This window comes from Xenopus laevis, chromosome 3L (genome assembly GCF_017654675.1).
Source record: "Xenopus laevis strain J_2021 chromosome 3L, Xenopus_laevis_v10.1, whole genome shotgun sequence".
Lineage (NCBI taxonomy): Eukaryota > Metazoa > Chordata > Amphibia > Anura > Pipidae > Xenopus > Xenopus laevis.
Genome location: NC_054375.1, coordinates 27342648 through 27363652, shown reverse-complemented (window position 1 = coordinate 27363652; position 21005 = coordinate 27342648). Strand labels below are relative to the sequence as shown.

Sequence of the window (21005 nt, the reverse complement as noted above, 5' to 3'; positions counted from 1 at the left end):
GCAGGTTCGTACTTTTCTTGGTATGGTGGGCTATTATCGTAGGTTCATTCCAAATTTTGCAAGCAGGGCTGCTCCTTTGACCGACCTGACCAAAGGGAAAGGGTCCACAATGATTAAGTGGGGTCCAGAGGCAGAGGAGGCATTCCATGATTTGAAAGTGGTTTTATGCCAAGATCCAGTGTTGGTCGCACCAGACTTCAAAGAGAAATTTGTTGTGCAAACTGATGCCTCTGGTGTTGGATTAGGTGCGGTATTGTCACAGTTAGTTGGGGAAGAAGAGCATCCAGTGGTCTACTTGAGCAGGAAGTTGACCCCTGCAGAAAAAAATTATAGTATTGTTGAGCGGGAGTGCTTAGCAATTAAATGGGCACTGGAAGCTTTGCGGTACTACCTTCTGGGCCGCCAGTTTGTGCTCATTACGGACCACTCTCCCTTAACCTGGATGTCACAGGCAAAAGAAAGAAATGCAAGGGTCACACGTTGGTTCCTTTCCTTGCAGAATTTCAATTTTACAGTGGAACACCGAGCAGGCAAACTGCAAGGTAATGCAGATGCCTTGTCAAGGGTCCACTGTATGGTGGCTAATGGTGTCCGAAACCCCGGGTTCGAACAGAGGGGGGAGGTATGTGACAAAGAGCTATGTCCCAATAGGCTGCCTGTATATGATGGGAGGTATATAGCACCCAGCCTGAGGTATTGGCTCCTTTAAATCTCCAGGGTAAGACAGGTTAGGACCCTGGAGCAAGGATATAGTTCAGTATGCTGCCCAATTAGTCCGCAGGTGGGGCTGTTTAAGGGAGCATGGCGGGGAGTGGGTGTGTGTTGTACTGGGAGTCAGAGAGAACCTCTGAACACACGCTGTGAAGTGTTTTGTGAAACAAACTGTGTGTTTGACTGCAACTCCAAATGGCAAATGTTTGTTACCACCGCAAGGAACTTTCCTATGGACTGTAACACTGCAAACCGGTGAGGTTTACATTATTATTTGACTGTTTAGCACGGAAATTGTGCCTGTTTAAGTTGTCCGGTTTGAACAATAAAACCCCAGGCAGGAGCCTGTTTCACTTTTGTTGCAAACCTAAGCCTCCTGTCTCCTCTGTAAGAACTGTTTTACCTGAGCCCTACCGGCTGCTTTGAGCTATTCCCCACAGTGCGTAATTTCAAATGTTGTGTTACAGGGCAGCGGATTTTCCGTCTGTAGAGAATCGCAGGCAGAGATTCTCCATCGTCTGGCACTGGCCTTAGCGTGAAGATACGCAGAGCTACTAGTAGCAGCAGGGCTGATCCTATCAAATGTGGGGCTCAATTGGGACCATGTTGGCGGGGCCCCTAGACAAAGTGTTGCTGGCTACTGACATTAGGAAAATAAGGGCATACAGGCACAAAATAGAAAGGAAAGGGGCAGACAAGGTAAGAGAGTGAGAGGGATGAAATAGGGGCACACAGGGTAAGAGAGAGAGGGAGGAAATAGGAGAGTGGACTGGGCCAATTAGTTTGGGGCAGGCTGGGCCGATTCAGTTTGGGAGCAGGCTTGGTTGGATTGGGGGCAGGCAGGGCCTATCAAGGTTGGAGGAAAGCTGGGCCTATGAGAGTTGGGGGCAGGCTAGACCTATGGAGTTGAGGGATAGGCTGGACTCTCAAAGTTGAGGGCAGGCCAGGCAGCATCATGTGCTGAGGGAAATATTATCTGTGCTGCCCTGTGGTGCGGGCCCCCCCAGAGGTGCGGGCCCCCCCAGAGGTGCGGGCCCTATTGGGCCCAATTGGTCCAATAGGCCTAAGGCCGGCCCTGAGTAGCAGCTACAAAATAGACAATTGTGATAATTGGTTTTGCAAAGACACTACTATAATTGATCAAATTTTTTTATGAAAACAAAGCCGACCAAACTCCCTTCCAGAAATTGTACTCACTTATCAATCATTTATTTACTCAAAAAAATTGGAGCATCAAAAAATTGTAACACAATCAATTGTCAATTTGTATTGTACAACCGACGCTCTGAAAGCTTGACTTTATCAAATTTTCAAGCCTATGATTGAGGTATTGACTCCCAAAACGCATAAGACAATGGTCATCTGTTGGACACTGCAATGAACCACCCCTTTTTTACCGGAGTGCAGTCCTTTTCTTTAGACTTTGATTTATCAAATTTTTGCATTTCAGATTATCCAGTGCAGATTACTATGTCCAGAAACAACTTCAGGGACATCAGCCATTGACTTCTACATGACCTTGACACGTTTGAGATGACATATTTTCGGATTCTGATTTTTAGCAGCTTTGGGGTAAGATAAATCTCTAAAAATTCAAGGAATTCAAGTTTTCCCCCTAAAAACCTTAACCAGAAGAAAATCAAGGTTTAATAAACCTGTTTTAGCAAAGGTAATTCTCGGTATTGTCTATTGCGAGGTAAATTTGTAGCCACAACAAGTAGCTGCTACTAGTAGCTCTGTGTGTCTTCACTTAAAATGTCGCCTGAAAAAGCCTGGCGAGGCATTTTCAGGCGACTGTTGAAAAGCGCATCGCCTCGTGTGGTTAGCACAGGCGTTTTTACATAGGCGCCCATACAAAACTGTCGCCTGCGCCGGTCGCGGCGACTGGCGCGGCGCTTTGTCGCCGCGACCGCAAACGCGTGGCTATCTCCCCGCGTGGAATAGCCCTAAAGGGCACTTGAGGAAGGCCATGAAACATTCACCTCAATAAAGAAGTTGGAGTTCTTGTGCAGAAGCATTGAGTGGAGTGTGACTTTGTTCTTTGTTTATCATACCCAACTGTATGAAGCCCAAATAAATTTCCTGTGAAGTGTACTACTACCTTTATCTGCAAGATTTATATCACGGCTGTATTTTCCCACCCATCTCCTCCTGGGTGTTATCCAACATCTGTCTTCCCAGGTAGAAGTCAACTAAGCATAAAAGATGAAGAATTACCTGTCAGCTGAGCCAAAGCAAATTAAGTGGGAGAAATGTGCCATTTGCCAGGCAACAGATGAGCAGGAGGGACAAATGAGTAAGAATTAGGGAAAGCAGTAGGGTCAACTGCAAACACTGAAAACTGATAACAGCACTGAAATAAATGCAGAACAAAATGAGAATTGTAATTCATGTTGTGCCTGTGCCAACTGCAGATTAAATATCACTCTAATGCCCCATTGCTGCCAGGGAATGCTTTGCTTTCCCTAAAAAACAGATAGATGTGAGGAAGCCACAAAGTAGATTTTGTTAGGGATAAACAAACTGGGCATTTGTGTGCTATGTTAAAAAAAAATTGCCTTGAGGAAGGTCATATAAAGTTCTCTTGCAACCAGAGCAAGTGTACATAGGCACAAACAACCCCACACACAGGGGTGCAGCATGTATACATGCTCTATAACCAGCACTGTCTGTAAGGGATCAAATAGGAAACTGCTCACGGATGCACGGAGGACAACATGGCAACAGTAAAGCTTACCAGAAATAAACAGACCAAATCAGTGGATTTTTGCCTGACATGGCCATACACCTACACTTAATCAGACTGATCCATCTGGCTATAGTGCCAAAGGAAAATTTATACCTTCCCATTAGATAGTTGGCTCAGTTGTACCAGTCCCCTCCTCAAGTCCAGATCTTTCTCTCCCCCCTGTTTAGAAATGAATCCATGTCATTAAAAAAAAAATATTTTAAGTCCATCACAAACCTAATACAGTATTTCACTTGTACAGCAATGCAGTTGCAAATGCAAAACGCTTGCATTTGCATTCGTTCAGCCTGTATGATATGCAATCAAATATACCACACACCTTGCTTTACCCCACTTCGGGTATTAATAGTCATGACTCCTGAAACATCCAGGGTAGATTGGCAGGTCTGCAGGTTATCTACCACCTATTCTGCACTCTTCCACCCTGCTCCAGCTCAGCTACAATCCTGCTCTTTCCCACCCTACCACAGCCTAGCCGGAATCTTCCTCTCACCCTTCCTACCCCAGCTCAGTCAGAATCTTCCTCTCACTCTTGATACCCCAGCTCATTTAGAATCTTCCTCTCTCTCTTGATACCCCAGCTCAGCCAGAATCTTTCTCTCACCCTTCCTACCCCAGCTCAGCTACAATCTTCCTCTCAGCCCTCCTACAATCTTCCTCTCAACCTTCCTACCCCAGCTCAGCCAGAATCTTCCTCTCACCCCTCCTACCCCAGCTCATCTAGAATCTTCCTATCACCCTTCCTACCCCAGTCAGCCAGAATCCTCCTCTCACCCCTCCTACCCCAGCTCAGCTACAATCTTCCTCTCACCCTTCCTACCTCAGCTCAGCCAGAATCTTAAGCTGGCCATAGATGTGCAGATCGTACAAAAGTTATGTCCAACAAACTGTAGTGACAGTCTCCCATTGATATTGTCAGATAGGCAATACCTGCAGAGATCTTATCGGTAACCAATATAAATCCTTTAACCTGTCAGATCGACTGAATGACCAATTGCCATGGTACAAAAAAAATGTCAGGACACTCTACACACAATCTGGAAATCATACAAATCGTTTCACACAACTGTAACTTTGTGTCTATGGCCAGCTATCCCTCACTGCTCCTGCCCCAGCTCAGCCACATTCTTGTTCTCCCCCCCCCTCACCATTTCCCATCTCAACTACAATGATGCAGACAGGCAAACAGGATTACTGTAGGGGACCATGTCAAATAAAGGAGCCTGGACTGACCCAAAAGGGGTGGTTTTTAAATTAATTGGAGCCTGGGTTCCAAAGGGTCAGAATGAAATTGAGCTGTTCCAGGGGAATGGCCAGATGACTGTTTGGGCCCCACCATTTCTCACAGCAATTCTGTATCTCCCACCCTAACAGCTCATCTACAGTCCTGCTCCCTCTTGCCCTGCCTTAATTCATCTATCAACTGAATAGAGCTCAGTGTATGTGTATCAGACCTCCACTTCCCACAATACCGGGGCTGGATTTATGTGTTGGCTCTGCTCTACGCATGTCATTGCACTTTAAGCCAAGCATGTGAGGAGGAGATGTGCATTGGTAAATAAACTACAAGGTGGATAAATAAGCGCATTTAAAAGTTATACATGGTTTGAATATTCAACCTGAACCCAATGCTCCCTCTTCCAGCATATCTCACAGCTATTCAGAGCAGCTCATGTCCCAGTCTGTCCAGAAGTGATTACATATATCTGGATCAACTTCATCCAATCATTGCCAAGGACCCAGGGAAGCCAATAGTAAGGATAACCCAGGCTACCCGCAGCAATACATGATATTTCCTGCTTATATCTTATAAAAACATATCATCTGACAGCCAGAGTATAGTTTATTTAATTACTTTGCATCCCCGCACAGCTCCTCTTGTATGAAATCACAATCTTATCTGGTCTATCAGGGACAGAAATAGAGTAGTCAATTCAAACTGCCACTTGCAGTGATGTCACCATATGTCTACATAGTTGTGACGTCACTGCGCATGGACAAGTGAATTGAATATATTATTATTCACTGGGCCTAACACTTGCAGTGCAGATTAGTACTAGCTGAACCAGTGACCCCCAGTGATTGATGCTTTACTAACCATTGTTTAAAAATGTATCTAACAACTGGAACCTATCGGGCCCACCTGTTATTTTGCCTCACCTCTGACATTTTATGTGAGCACCTCTGATATTTGCTAGAGTATACAGATTACTTTGATTATTATATGGATTATATGGTTAGAGGTAGTGGAATTACAAATCTGTTGCGACATAAGGCATGTAGTTGAGGGGGAGCAACCCTGCTATCATCTGCCTCTCACTAAGATTTACTCATGGAAATTAATTAAAGGGGAAATAATGGCATGCATTGCTAAACATCAAGACTGTTTTTTTTAAACAACATTTCATCCTTACCGATAGCAAGCAGGGTGTCAAGGAGTGACATAGCTGTAGTTTAACTGAATCAGGTAGGCCCTCAGATTACAAACACATATTTAAATCCTTTTCCAGTTGACAGAAACACAATCATTTTATCTGCAATCAAGTTAAACACACATCAGAATTCAATTTCATTTTGTACATCAGTCTATAGAAATCTGAACATATTTTAATAATGAAAGCAGAGATAGTGGCCAAAACAATAAACAGGCTTCTCAGATTACACTCGTCAGAAATATGCTTTTGCGTGGCTGATTAGAATCAATGGAATGTGCTATGAATTGTGGATTGCAGCACCCCCTAGTGGAATTTAGAGAGAAAGTTGTTTAACATTTCAAATAAGTTTCTTGCACGCTCAGGGCAATGGCACACAGGAGGAATGCCAGTGTTCCGCCACCCGTGGGATTTGGTGCACCGAAATCGCAAGCACTGACCTAAATTGAGATCATAGGAAATTTGTTGCACTCCTTTCAAACAATGAACACTTGACCTGTAAGGCAGGATCCTGGCAAATTGCATTTAGGTCAACAGAAGAGTAATTGAAGGCATTATGATGCCTGAACAGCTAGTAATAATCATAACAAGGTAACGTATGTAGCATTAAATACCCAGGAAAGCCACCCAAAGGGGTGGGAAACGGCACACCGGTAAAAGAGCACAGAAACAAACAATGATTTTCATTTCAGGGCCTGATTTTCATCCTATCAGCTTACCAGGGTGGAGATGGCTCTACTACGCAAAGGGCTGGGATTTGTTCCCATGGGGAGTACTCAGCCTTTTGAGTTGCAGATAATTACAAATTCACATGACAATTAAGGGAACACTTTGATAAGGAGCCACAGGCCAATAACCAGGATAATAAGTGGGAATCTCAAATGGATTGTACCTATAAGGATCAATGGAAACAGATGCTTAAAAAAAAAAAAAAAATGTGATTATAAGCCTATATGAGCCTCCCAGTAATAATGCCTATACAGGTATGGGATCCGTTATCCGAAAAACAGTTACCCAGAAAGCTTCGAATTACGTAGAGGCTGTCTCCAATAGACTCCATTGAATCCAAATTTTAAAAAATGATTTCCTTTTTCTCTGTAATAATAAAACAGTACCTTGTACTTGCTCCAAACTAAGATATAATTAATCCATATTGGAAGAAAAACCAGCATATTTAATGTTTACATGATTTTCTAGTAGTAGACAAGTAGATCCAAATTACAGGAAGATCTATTATCCGGCTTAGGTACCAACCATCCTGGATAACAGGTCCCATAGCTGTATTAAAATCTTTCATTGTTTATTAAATAACAACATGTTAGCACAACATAATATCGTACAAAAGGTATTTTACAGTGCGGTTAACAAATATGGTAGTCAGGCAAAAAAAATCCCCAGAAAATGCAGTAAAATTGCAAGGATCACATCAATGCGGTCCTCAATTGCCAGGGAAAATCAAACCTACTCGATCAATATTTGGCTGATTTTTGGCCAGATATTGACCGGGGAGGCCCATCGGAACGCCCCATACACGGGCAGATAAACTGCCAAATCGGCAGCTTAAATCTGCCCGTGTATGGCCATCTTAAATATAAAAGCAAGGATAAAAATTGTGTGTGTGTTTAACATGGGTAGAAGCCACAATTCTGGCTGGAGGGGTTCCAGAAGAGAAGGAAGCCAACTTTGACAAGGATCTGGTTGGAGGTGGTGCTGGGGGGTCCAGAAAGAGCATGCAGTAGCAGGACACGCAGGTTCAATGAGTCTGTTGCTGCCTTGTGGCCCCTGGGAAATTGCGCCTCAGGGGTCACTCGTTCCCAGCTTCTGCTCATTGCCTAGGTGCTGCGGAATGAGAGGGAATGGAGTGAACGGCTTTAAAAGCACTCCTCTGATCCCCAATGCGGAAGTGCTGCAGATCGTAGAGTCTACAATCTGTAGCAGTTTAATCCTTTTATCCATAGATCACAACTCTGCTCCACCCTACATCTCTGAACTCATCTCTATATACTCACCCACTCGCTTACTATGCTCCTCTACTGACCTGCTACTCAACTCTTCTCTCATTACCTCCTCACATGCTCGCATTCAAGACTTTGCAAGGGCTGCACCCCTCCTCTGGAACTCTCTCCCACGGTCTGTCCGACTTTCTCCCAACCTTTCTGCTTTCAAAAAATCTCTGAAAACGCACTTCTTTCGAGAAGCCTACCCTCACTCTGCTTAACTACCAAACGCAACACCACATACAACACCACATTTCTCACCCACCCTAAATAAAAATACTGCATATGAATTTTCTCAGCTGCCAATTCGCCTTCTGTGACTCAGGGAGGACTGCGTATTAAGTGACTTAAGAACTCCTAACATTACAAAGACATATGTTCCCTCTAAGGTGCGTGTGCACAGATTTTAAGACCAGCGCACACAAGAAATTGTGGTGCGAACAAAGTATGTTGTATGAAAACACAACATTTTTTATTAAATGACCTGAGTACACAGTTTTTAAAAACCAAGCACAAAAGATTTTTTCTGTGCCAAGAAGGAATTAGAGGAAACACTGACAAAGACCCCCAGAAAACCAAATATTTTTTGAAACTACACATTCTGACGAATCCAACAAGGGAAAAAGACACCTTTCTACACCAAACAGCGAAGCTAAGCTAAAAACACATAAGGAACAATAATGCAGGCATACAATGGAAATAAAACCACAAACACTGCACAAACCAATGAAATAATAACAATGATAAATGATCCGACAACATAATTAGTGGTCAAAATAGTCCCTCTGCCAAAATAAACAGTTTAAAGGAGAAGGAAAGCTACCAAAGCAGTTTATTGCCAATACAGTGTACAGTGTACAGTGTACGCACTTTACAAAAATATGTGATATCGATATGTATGGTCTATGCAGATTTCCGCAACTGTGTTTGAAAATGTTGAAGTGAACTACTGGGAGTTTTTGATCTATTCAAGTAACAGGTATGGGACCTGTTATCCAGAATGCTCAGGATCTGGGGATTTCTGGATAAGGGATCATTCTGTAATTTGGCTCTCCATACCTTAAGTCTAGTAAAAAATATTTTAAACATTAATTAAACTCAGTAGGATTGTTTGGCCTCCATTAAGGATTAATTATAACTTTGCTTGGATCAAGTACAAAGTACTGTTTTATTATTACAATAAATAATTTTTTTGAAGGAGAACGATAGGCAAATTACACTCGGGAGTGCCAAAAGTTAGGCACCCCCAAGTGATTATATTTACTTGCCTGATAGTGATGTGCAGGCCGACCAGATACCCTGACTGTCAAATACCAGCTTCCGACTTCCGGGTTCGTGTTTTATAGACGCTGCACCTGCTCACCCCGCACCTTTTGTGACATTATCGGCTGGTTGGCGCGGGTCTATAAAAGGAAACCCAGATTAGGGTCGGGGGAATCCTGACCCACACATCACTATTGCCTGACACCCGGAGCCAACGCTGCTATCAGGAGAAACGAAGGAGAAGAAGGAAGAGGAACGCTCTATGGTGCTCACTGGAAGAACCCTGAGCAGTGTCGGACTGGGATACCAGGAAAACTCCTGGTGGGCCCAGGTGTCAGTGGGCCTCTTGCTTCTAACCATTTGGCCTATATCACGGTCATTCCCTATTTCTTTATGGGAACAAAGATGCTTAATAATGGAAGAATAGAGTATAGTATTTAGAGAAAAGAGACTAGGAGAATAAAGAGGTTGAGTGAGGAGAGGAGGTATAAAAGTCTGGAGTGGGCCCTCAGCCTAAGGTTTTCTGGAGGGCCCCTGGCATCCCAGTCCAACGCTGACCCAGTGCAGATTTCTCCTCATAGGAGCACAGGCCCAGGGTGTCAGGTAAGTAAATATAATCACCAGGGGGTGCCTAACTTTTGGCATCCCCTATGTAAATTGCCTTTCCTTCTCCTTTAAAAAATGGACTCTATGGGAAGATTGCCTTCCCATAATTTGTATTGAAGCACCTGGGAAACACGTGACTTTCCAACCCAGTTGTATTTTCACATGACATAAAATGTTTCTGATATGTATCCTTATACAGGTATGGGATCCCTTATCCGGAAACCCGTTATCCAGAAAGCTCTGAATTACGGAAATGCCATCTCCCATAGATTCCATTTTATCAAAATAATCCAAACTTTTAAAAATGATTTCCCTTTTCTCGGTAATAATTAAACAATAGCTTTCACTTGATCCCGATTAAGATATAATTAATACCTACTGGAAGCAAAATCAAAAAGTCAATATGGAGCAGGCACCCAAAAGGCAAAACTTCCACCAGGCAAATGTTCAGATGTGAAGAAATTTATTGTGTCAAACAGCCTGACGCGTTTCGTGTTCCAAACACTTAATCATAGGCTAACCTCATAGAGCCATGCCTCAAATATTTATACAACAATGGTCCAATCAAATAAACACCCCAATTACCAGTCCACCCAATCCCACAAAACTTTACCCAGGTGCATCAAATGAGACTCCAACCTAGTAAAATTGGATAGAGTTCAAACCAGGGGTCAACAGGAAAAGGTCATCAGTGGCCATATTTGTACACCCTTAGCTGAGTGGAGTGACATATTGATGCACCCGAGAAAAAATTAAATTACTAGTGTTTTATAAATACATAAAAGGTACAAAATACATAAAAACAAGTGCATATAAAGGTACAAAATACATAAAAACAAGTTCATATAATAAGCCCTGTAACTGTGCAATGATATATATAAGCTATAAATATTGATATAAATACATATATCAAAATTCTACAAAAAAGAGCTGATAATCAAAACATCTAGTAAATTAACAGTTGAAAATGGTGGAAAGCCACCTTCAAATACCACATGAACAGAAAAAAGATAGAAGAATTATTTAAAATAAATGCTGAAATACTCCGGGAGAAAGTAATAAAAGATTTCTCTGAACTAACAGTACAATCTTATTAGAGAGCACCAAAGACAATAAAATGATCAGAAGTATCAAGATACATCATATTCGCTGTTTATAACCCATCGGAGACCTCGTTGCTAAGACAAAAATCCACTTAGTCTCAAAATAAAGCAATTTTCTAATAAGGTCCCCCCGTCTTGGAAGCAAAATCAGCCTATTGGGTTTATTTAATGTTTAAATTATATTCTAGTAGATTTGAGTTAGGGCTCTTACACACGGCCGTTCCGACCTGCGCTCCGTCTTTTGGCGTTCAGCCGCAGGGGAACGCAGGAATAGACGCAAGTAATGATTTGAAATGGGGCTGTACTCACTCAGGCGCGTGTAGGCGCCGAACGCAGGAAAAATGCAGCATGTTGCGTCTGAACCTGCGTTCGGCGCCTACACGCGCCTGAGTGAGTACAGCCCCATTTCAAATCATTACTTGCGTCTATTCCTGCGCTCCCCTGCGGCTGAACCCAAAAAACGGAACGCAGGGGAGCGCAGGTCGGAACGGCCGTGTGTAAGAGCCCTTATGAAGATCCAAATTACGGAAAGATGCGTTTTCCGGAGCATTCTTTCTAACAGGTCATATACCGGTATATATAGGAAAAATACTGCATGGTTTACCTAGCTAACTAAACATGCCCCCCTAGGAAATATAAGAAAAAGAAAACACAAACTGTTCAACGCAAATGAAATTCAGCTGAAACTAATGCTAATAACAGTGCACCTGTGGCATGTCTTGCACATGATCCTATATGAAATTCTATATGAATGCTTACCTGTATTATTCTAGAGTATGCACTTGCAATATCATGTGGATTTATCAGCACAGTTGCAGGTACAGCATAGGTATGGGATCCGTTATCCAGAAAGCTCCGAATTAGGGAGAGACCGTCTCACATAGACTCCTTTTTATACGAATAACCCACATTTTTCAAAATGATTGCCTTTTTCTCTGTAATAATAAAACAGTATCTTGTATTTTATCCCAACTAACATATAATGAATTCTTATTGGAAGCAAAACCAGCCTATTGGCATTTCTATTTAATGTTTAAAGGATTTTTTATATTAGTGGAGATCCAAATTTCAGAAAGACAACGTATCAGAAAACCCTAGGTCCTAAGAATTCTGGATAACAGGTTTTATACCTATAATTGTTTTCTTATTTTTTTTACAAAATATATAAATATATATAAAATTAAAATGTGGGTTTGAGAATTTGCGAATGTTTGAAATAACGATCTTTATTTCCAAAGATATTTAGACAATGTTGTGAAAAAGCAGAGTATTTCTCCTCCAATCCAGCCTATTGGGTTTATTTAATGTTTACACGAGTTTCTAGTAGACTTAAGGTATGAAGATCCAAATTATGTAAAGATCCGTTATCCAGAAAACCCCAGGTCCCCAGCATTCCTGGATAACAGGTCCCATACCTGGATAATTAATCCTTATTGGAAGCAAAACCAGCCTGTTGGGTTTATTTACAGTAATCTTTAAATGATTTTCTAGTAGACTTAAAGGGGTGGTTCACCTTCAGGTTAACTTTTAGTAACTTTTTTTTGTTATAGAATGGCCAATTCTAAGCAACTTTTCAGTTGGTCTTCATTATTTATTTTTTATAGTTTATGAATTATTTGCTTTCTTCTCCTGACTTTTTCTAGCTTTCAAAAGGGGGTCACTGACCCCATCTAAAAACATATGCTCTTTAAAGTCATACTAACACGTTATGAAAAAGTAGCAATAACAATACATTTGTAGCTTTAAAGAGATACTGACACGTTCATATGAAAAAGGAACATGTCGGTATCAGTAAATAGAAGCTGCACGTGAAATATAAGCAGCTAAAAACTCCCAAAAGCCACACCTAGCGAACCTTAGTAACTGCGACCCTCCGACACCATTAAGTTGCCTTCCTGAGTTATCTCAGTCATGCTGGGCTGGGGGTGGCGCGATCCCTCCATAGGCTAGTCCTGTTTCCATTTGTAATTAGCCTATGGAGGGATCGTACAGCCCAGCGTGACTGAAACAACTCAGCAAGATGACTTAATGGTGTTGGAAGGGTCGCCATTACTAAGGTTCGCTGTGCTGGGGGGCGGGCGGCTTTGGGGAGCTTTTAGCTGATAATATTTCACGTGCAGCTTCTATTCACTGATACCGACACGTTCCTATTTTTATGTCAGTATCACTTTAAAGCTACAAAGCTATTGTTATTGCTACTTATTATTACTCATCTTTCTATTCAGGCCCTCTTCCATTTATATTCCAGTCTCTTATTTAAATCAGTGCATGGTCAGCGCCTTTATGCCGCCTGAGGCGGCCTTCCGTTGCCGCACCGACCCCTCCTCACGGCGCTCACATTTTCTGCGCAGGAGGGGGTCGGGGTGCTGCACGACACTAGTGCAGAGAGCGCAATTGCGCTCTCTGCACTAGAAGAGCCGAATTTCCTGGTTGAAAACCGGAAATTCGGCTCTTAGTTACCAGGAGCGGCATTTTTGCCGCCCCTGGTAACCAGGGGGGCGCTGCCGCCTGAGGCGAGTGTCTCAACTCGCCTCATTGGTGGAGCGCCCCTGTGCATGGTTGCTAGGGTCATTTGCACCCTAGCAACCAGATTGCTAAAACTGCAAACTGAAGAGCTGCTGAATAAAAAACGAAGTAACGCAAAAACCACAAATCATAAAAAATAAAAACCAATTGCAAATTGTCTCAGAATTAGGGTTGCCACCTTTTCTGGAAAAAAAATACCAGCCTTCCTATATATTTATCTTTTTCCCTTATTGATAACATTGGGATCAACCCTGCCAGGTGGCAACCCTACTCAAAATATCGCTCCCTACATCATAGTAAATGTTAACTCAACGATGAACAACCCCTTTAAGGTAGGGGTCCCCAATAGTGATGTGCGGGCAGACCCGATACCTGCGTGACCCGCGGGTCAGGCGGATTCGGGTTGACCTCACAGTGCTCCTCGCGGGTGGCGGACGGGTGCGGGTTGAGCTCTTCTCCTGCTCTCTCTCCGCCAACCACCTTCAAATGCCGGCATTCGACTTTCGGGTTTCATAGTCTCGCGTCTGCTCGTCCGCTCCTTTTGTGCCGTCATTGTGACGTCATCGGCGGGTCGGCGTGGGTCTATAAAAAGGACCCCCGGACGCGGGTCGGGTGTGGGTCAGGGAAACCCTGACCCGCAAATCACTAGTCCCCAACCTTTTTTGGCACGGTGACCAGTGGACCGGGTCGGCACCCAATTCGGTGCAACGCATTAATTTTCCCCTAGGCTTGGCGACCCAGTTCAAGACTGTCCGCAGGCCGGTGGTTGGGGTTCCCTGCTTTAAGGTATGAAGATCCAAACTACAGAAAAATCCATTATCCGGAAAACCCCAGGTCCCGAGCATTGTGGATAAGAGGTCCCGTACCTGTATATCCATACCATATACTCACAATTCACAATTGAAAAGAAATATGCACCAGCACAGTAAAAATGGACACATGGACTTACCAACAGGTGTGGCAGAAAGCTTGTGTATTCAGCCGAGCAGCAGACGCATTTTATGCAGAAAGAGAAGCTATAGAAGAGTATTAGTGTTTGAGCAGCACCTGAGTAACATCACGCATATACTTTCACTCTCCTGCCCACCTACACAACTGAGAAGAGCAACAGCCGCCGGCAGGTGGAGCACTTTCTGCCCGCAACGCGCCCTCGGCTTCCTGTCAAGAGAGAACAATAATTCTGTAATAATAACAGCTTGGGAGTCCATTAGGGGGCGCTGTTTCCAGTGATTTAGCGGCCTGTTCGGCCCGAGCTCCGGTTTGTACAGAGACAAGAAGAAGCAGCGGCAAGAACACAGCAGGCCGGTACCAAGAGCCCCGGTGGGGGGGGGAGTCTCCCATTCCAGGATGTGGTTAAACCCGGACGAGGTGCTGCTTGCTAACGCTCTGTGGGTGACTGAGAGAGCCAACCCGTTCTTCTTGTTGCAGCGCCGAAGGGGCCATGGGAAAGGCGGTGGCCTGTCAGGTGGGATATAATTTGGGGCACCCTGCATTAGGCACTGGGGGGGGTAGTGGTAATTCAAATGGGCAGATTGTGGTTGGGTTAGCTATATCACTTTAGTTACTGCTGGACTACAATTCCCAGCATTCCCCTTACAACTCTCATTTGGGCCCCAGGGGGAGGCTGTGACAACAACTATAATTTGCTTCGACTCCAAATCCACCCCCCTCCCATGCTCTAATCCAGGAATAGTTCATAACCATGTAGGGGGCGGGGGCATTCCTCTGTAAGAGTTTACCCTCCATGGCAATGGAAGATCGCATGTATAGAGATTCCAGAATTTTGACCCTCCAGAAATGGATAACCTGTATTTTGTGGCTGGTACACTGAGGTTGCTGGGAGTTTTTCTTTGTTGCCTACGAACAGTTAGGATGTAGAGGTTGCTGCTAGCAAGTAAAGTAAACAAAGTATCATTAGTAGAGAGTAGAGAGGAATACAAATCACTCCCATGTATCTTTATTGAATAAACAATGGAAAGACTGATCACATCATGTTTCATTTGATCTCAAGCGCAAACTGGTGTCATGCAGGTCTGATACAGGTATGGGATCTTTTAAACAGAATGCTCGGGACCTGGGGGGTTTCCAGATAACAGATCTTTCTGTAGTTTGGAGATTAGTCGCCACGAAGAAGAGATTTGTCGCTGGGTGACTATTCTCCCCGAATCTGAGCTTGTGTCTCTGCCCTAGGTTTACGAGGAAATCACGTAACCATTAAATGAACCCAATAGGCAAGTTTTGCTTCCAATAAGAATTAATTATATCTTAGTTGGGATCAAGTACAAGCTACTGTTTTATTATTAGAGAGAAAAAGAAAATTATTTTTGAAGATTTGGATTATTTGGATAAAGTGGGAGTCTACGGGAGATGTCCTTTCCATAATTTGGAAGCTTTTTGGATAGCTGGTTTCCGGATAAAGGATCCCATACGTGTATAACAAATCAAGGAGGCCTATGAGGCGACGGGTTATTTTATACAGTTCCTGGAACTATTCACATCCTTGTATAGAGGGTGAGCATATATCTTCTAATAGGCAAGTTCAAGTGGCTCCTTGTGTGTGTTATAAGGATATACATGTATGAGATCCATTATCCAGAAACCCGTTATCCAGAAAGCTTCAAATTAGGGGAATGTCATCTCTCACAGACTCAATTTTAATCAGATTATTTAGAAAAAGATATATTTCCTTTTTCTCTGCGATAATAAAAAAGTACAGGTATGGGACCTGTTATCCAGAATGCCCTGGGCTTGGCGTTTCCAGATAAGGGGTCTTTCTGTAATTGAGATCTCCGTACCTATAGTCTACTAAAAAATAATTGCAGTTGTGGTGCGCACAATTGAAAACACAAAATGTAATTACACAAGCAAACCAGACAGCAATTTGAAAGTGTGGAATATGCATACTAGAGGGGCCGATAAAGAAAAAAAAATAAGAATAACCGTAAAACTGAAGTCTCAAAAATGATCTGTTTTTATCATTTTGAGTGAGTCACATGCCTGGTGCTGGCGGGTTCCTGGAGGGCAAAGTGTTTTGCTAAATTTTTTTCTTCTCTACAGGCTTGTTGGTGGGGACTCTGGATGTAGTTTTAGATTCCAGTGCCCGAGTGGCCCCTTACCGGATACTGCACCAAACCCAGGAATCTCAGGTTTACTGGACTGTGGCCTGTGGTAAGTTCTAGCAGAGCTTTATGGAAGAGACGCTCCTTGCAGCAAAACCAGGGAATGATCCTAATATATTTATTAAGCTGGTGGTGCAACATGCCATGTAGTCGCACTCACTTCTAAACACTAGAATATATTAAATAGGGATGCACCGAATCCAGGATTCGGTTCGGGATTCGGCTTTTTTCAGCAGGATTTGGATTCGGCCAAATCCTAGTGCCTGGCTGAACCAAATCCTAATTTGCATATGTAAATTAGGGGTGGGTAGGGAAATCACGCAACTTTTCATCACAAAAGAAGAATTTTTTCCTCTTTTTCCTTTCCTGTCCCTAATTTGAATATACAGATTAGGATTAGTTTCGGTATTTTGCCGAATCTTTCACCGGGGATTCGGCTGAATCCCAAATAGTGGGTTCGGTGCATCCCTAATATTAAAGGGATGGTTCACCTTCAAACAACTAGTTGTTTTCAGATAGATCACCAGAAATAACGACTTTTTACAATGACTTTTTATTTGCTATGTGTGACCGTTTTTTCTAATATTGAAGTGTAAAGTTTCACCCTCTGAAGCAGCTCTGGGAGGGGGTCGCCGACCCTGTAAACTGTTCAAAATGGATACATTTAATGGATACATTTCTTATCTTTGTCCCTGTCAGAATTGATACAATAGTTGCTAATAGTCCAAAGATGCTGCTGAGAAATGTATCAACTAAATGTAAAATTATAACCGTTCAGAATCTGCACCTGAATTACTGAGCTGCCAGAGACAGGGACATTCAACTATAAACTTAGATTTTGGAAAAACAGTAAAAAAATAAAATAATGGAAAGTAATTGAAAAAAGTCTTTTTCTGGGGAACAATATAAAAACAACTGAAAAAAATTGTTTGGAAGGTGAACAACCCCTTTAATATTTTTGCGATGATCTGCAGTGGAATTCTCCCGCATTCCACACAAGGGGAACACAGGAGAAATCTACCCCATAGGAACACAGGTTGAAACATCCATGTGTAAGAGCCCGTAGACTGTGGTTTTTAATACAGGAGCAGTATCGGTTCTAAAATTATTGCTGGCGTTTCTTATTTTGTTGTTTTCCTTTACAAGAGTAGCAGTATATCAGTATATTCAATGACGTGTCAGTTTTGCATGTGGTTTTTTTTGTTATCAACCACAGAGTTTCTGTAGCGTTTTTTTAAACTGTCAGATGTTCAGAGCAGGCTGAAGGCTGTCTTGGGTTCGCCATTCACTGTTACCATTTTACACCATTACACAAATAAATGATGGTATTATTATAGCATGAATGTGCATGTGCGTCCACCCTGCCCGCGACCTCCTAGTGCCCCACTTCCGCCGGACGCACTCCTTTTTTTCTAGGGATGCACCGAATCCACTATTTTGGATTCGGCTGAACCCCCGAATCCTTCTTGAAAGATTCAGCCGAATACCAATCTGAATCCTAATTTTCTTATGCAAATTAGGGGTCAGAAGGGAAAACATTTTTTACTTCCTTGTTTTGTGACAAAAAGTCATGCAATTTCTCTCCCTGCCCCTAAGTTGCATATGCAAATTAGGATTCGGTTTGGCCGGGCAGAAGGATTCGGCCGAATCCGAATCCTGCTGTAAAAGGCCGAATCCTGAACCAAATCCTGGATTCGGTGCATCCCTATTTTTTTCATATACTTGTGTGCCCCTTTTGATGGGGTCAGTGACCCCTATATGAAAGCTACAAAGAATCAGAAGAAAAAGGCAAATAATTTAAAAAAAATTCAGGATGCACCAAATCCAGGCCATTTTCAACAGGATTCGGATTGGTCTTAACCAAATGTTAGTCCTAATTTGCATATGCAAATTAGGAGTGGGAAGGGGGGGAAAATGTACTTCCTTGTTTTGTGAAAGAAGTCACGTGATTTCCCTCCCCTGCCCTTAATTTGCATATGCAAATTAGGATTCACGATTCGGCAAAATCTTTCACGAAGGATTCGGAGGTTCACCCGAATCTAAAATAGTGGTTTCGGTGCATCCCTAAAAAACTATTAAAATAAATAATGAAGACTAATTGAAAAGTTGCTTAGAATTAGCCATTCTATATAGCATACTAAAAGTTAACTTAAAGGTGACTCACCCCTTTAATGTGCACATACCAATTTGATTCTCAGAGGGATAGTCCCTTTTACACACTGCAAATCTTGTAAGCTTCGGGAACCAGCAATCAAATCTGAAATAGACAAACAAATATGATAACTAAATACGTGTTATTTTCTATAAAATCTTTATATAAAAGCTGAAGACTGCATACATCAGTTTTTTTTTTATAAATATATAGGTGCACAACTGAAGGGGTATTTGTGATGCATTTATTTTAGGGATGCACCGAATCCAGGATTTGGTTCAGGATTCGGCCTTTTTCAGCAGGATTCGGCGGAATTCTTCTGCCCCGCTGAACCGAATCCAAATTTGCATATGCAAATGAGGGGCGGGGAGGGAAATCGCGTAACTTTGTCACAAGACAAGGAAATAAAAATGTTTCCCCCTTGACACCTCTAATTTGCATATGCAAATTAGTATTCGGATTCGGCCAAATCTTTCGCGAAGGATTCGGGGGTTCGGCTGAATCCAAAATAGTGGATTCAGTGCATCCCAGATTTAATGATATGTTAATGATATTATCTGACAATGGTATAATGAAATGTTCCATTGCAGGATCCTCCCGTAAAGAGATCACAAAGCACTGGGAGTGGCTGGAGAATAACCTACTGCAGACTTTGTCCATTTTCGAAAATGAGGAGGACATCACCACTTTTGTCAAAGGCAAAATCCATGTAAGCACAAGCATTGCTTTCTGCATATCCAAGTGCCTTAAAGGAACAGTAACATCAAAAACTGAAAGTGTTTTTAAATAATGACAATATAATGTAGTGTTGCCCTGCACTGTTAAAATTGTTGTATTTGCTTCGGAAACTCTACAATAGTTTATATAAACAAGCTGCTGTGTAGCCATAGGGGCAGCCATTCAAGCTTGATAAAAGGAGAAAATGCACAGGTTACACAGCAGATACTGTAACATATAAGCTCTGTAGTATACAATGGGATGCTTGGAACTTATCTGTTATCAACTGTGTGTCCTGTGCTTGAATAGCTGCCCCCATGGCTACACAGCAGCTTGTTTATATAAACTCTAGTTGCTTTTCTGAAGCAAACACATCAGTTTTACCAGTGCAGAGCAACAGTACATTGTATTGTCATTCCTTTTAAACACTTTCATTTTTTGGTGTTACTTTTTTTTCATGAAATAGCAGTTACGTACCACGGAGCTTTCTTTTTTCATGAAATAGCCGTTACGTACCACGGAGCTTTCTTCTGAGGAAGAGACGAGAAGCCACAAAATGCATAAAGCACAAAGGCTCCACTCCCATAAGCTGTTTTTAATGTCCAAAATAAAAGATATTTTTTAATGGTATGGATATCTTGCTGCTCCGTGATATGTGTTTTTTTCTTCCTGTGGAGGCTACATGGATGGTTAGGGCATGTTTACATGTTGGAGTAGTTGGGAGACTGTGGTGACCGGTAGTGCACTCTAGTAAAATAGTATTTCATTGTTAAAGGGAATGTCAACCCAAAAAATATTTTGTTGCCTAATAAAAGAAAACCTGATTCTAAACAACTTTGCAATATACATTCATTTTCGGTGTTTTTTTAAGGGGTGGTTCACCTTCAAGTTAACTTATAGGGGCATGTTTAGTAACATTGGAGATAAATATCTGGAGAGATTTCTGGAGATGTTGCCCATAGTAACCAATCAGCAATTAAACTTAAACAGCCATCTATAGGTTGGAAAACAAAAGCAAAGATCTGATTGGTTGCTATGGGCAACATCTCCAGAAATCTCTCCAGATATTTATCTCAAATGTTAGTAAACATATGTCTTGGTATGTTATAGAATGGGCAGTTCTAAGCAACTTTTCAACTGATGTTCATTAATTATTATTATTATTATTATATTTTATAGTTTTTTAATTACTTGCCTTCTTTTTCCAGCTCTCAAATGGGGGTCACTGACCCCATCTAAAAACAAATGCTCTGTAAGGCTACGCATTTATAGTTATTGCTACTTTTTGTTACTCCTCTTTCTATCTAAGCCTTTCTTTTCACATTACACACATTTATTTTTCCATTTTTAATTATTTGTGTTTTTTTTTGTTATTTAGCTTTTTTTAAGCAGCTCTCCAGTTTGTAAATTCAGCAATCTGGTTGCTAGGGACAAATTACTCTAGCAACCACACGTTGATTAGAGACTGGGGTATGAATAGGAGAGGGCCTAAAAAGGTGGCCATACACGGGCCGATAAAAGCTGCCGACAGACCGAGTCGGCAGCTTATTGGCCCGTGTGTGGGGGCCCCCGACGGGCTTCCCCGATCGAGATCTGGCCGAAAGTCGGCCAGATCTCGATCGGATGGGGT

At 42.3% G+C, this 21005-nt stretch overlaps 1 protein-coding gene and 1 long non-coding RNA gene across 4 annotated transcripts in view; one reads left to right on the top strand and one right to left on the bottom strand.

Moving 5' to 3' along the window:
* Positions 1-14502, bottom strand: part of LOC121401427 — a 109640-nt gene extending 95138 nt beyond the window's left edge. For both annotated transcript variants that reach the window (XR_005966230.1, XR_005966231.1), the window contains exon 1: positions 14337-14502. This is a non-coding gene — a long non-coding RNA (uncharacterized LOC121401427). The remainder of the gene's footprint in view (positions 1-14336) is intronic.
* A 91-nt stretch (positions 14503-14593) lies between these two features.
* LOC108710828 (TBC1 domain family member 9B) overlaps positions 14594-21005 on the top strand; it is a 34849-nt gene continuing 28437 nt past the window's right edge. For both annotated transcript variants that reach the window (XM_041586063.1, XM_041586062.1), the window contains exons 1-3: positions 14594-14852; positions 16445-16555; positions 19249-19367. In XM_041586063.1, the coding sequence (XP_041441997.1) occupies positions 14735-14852; positions 16445-16555; positions 19249-19367 (348 nt within the window). In that variant the 5' untranslated portion in view covers positions 14594-14734. The remainder of the gene's footprint in view (positions 14853-16444; positions 16556-19248; positions 19368-21005) is intronic.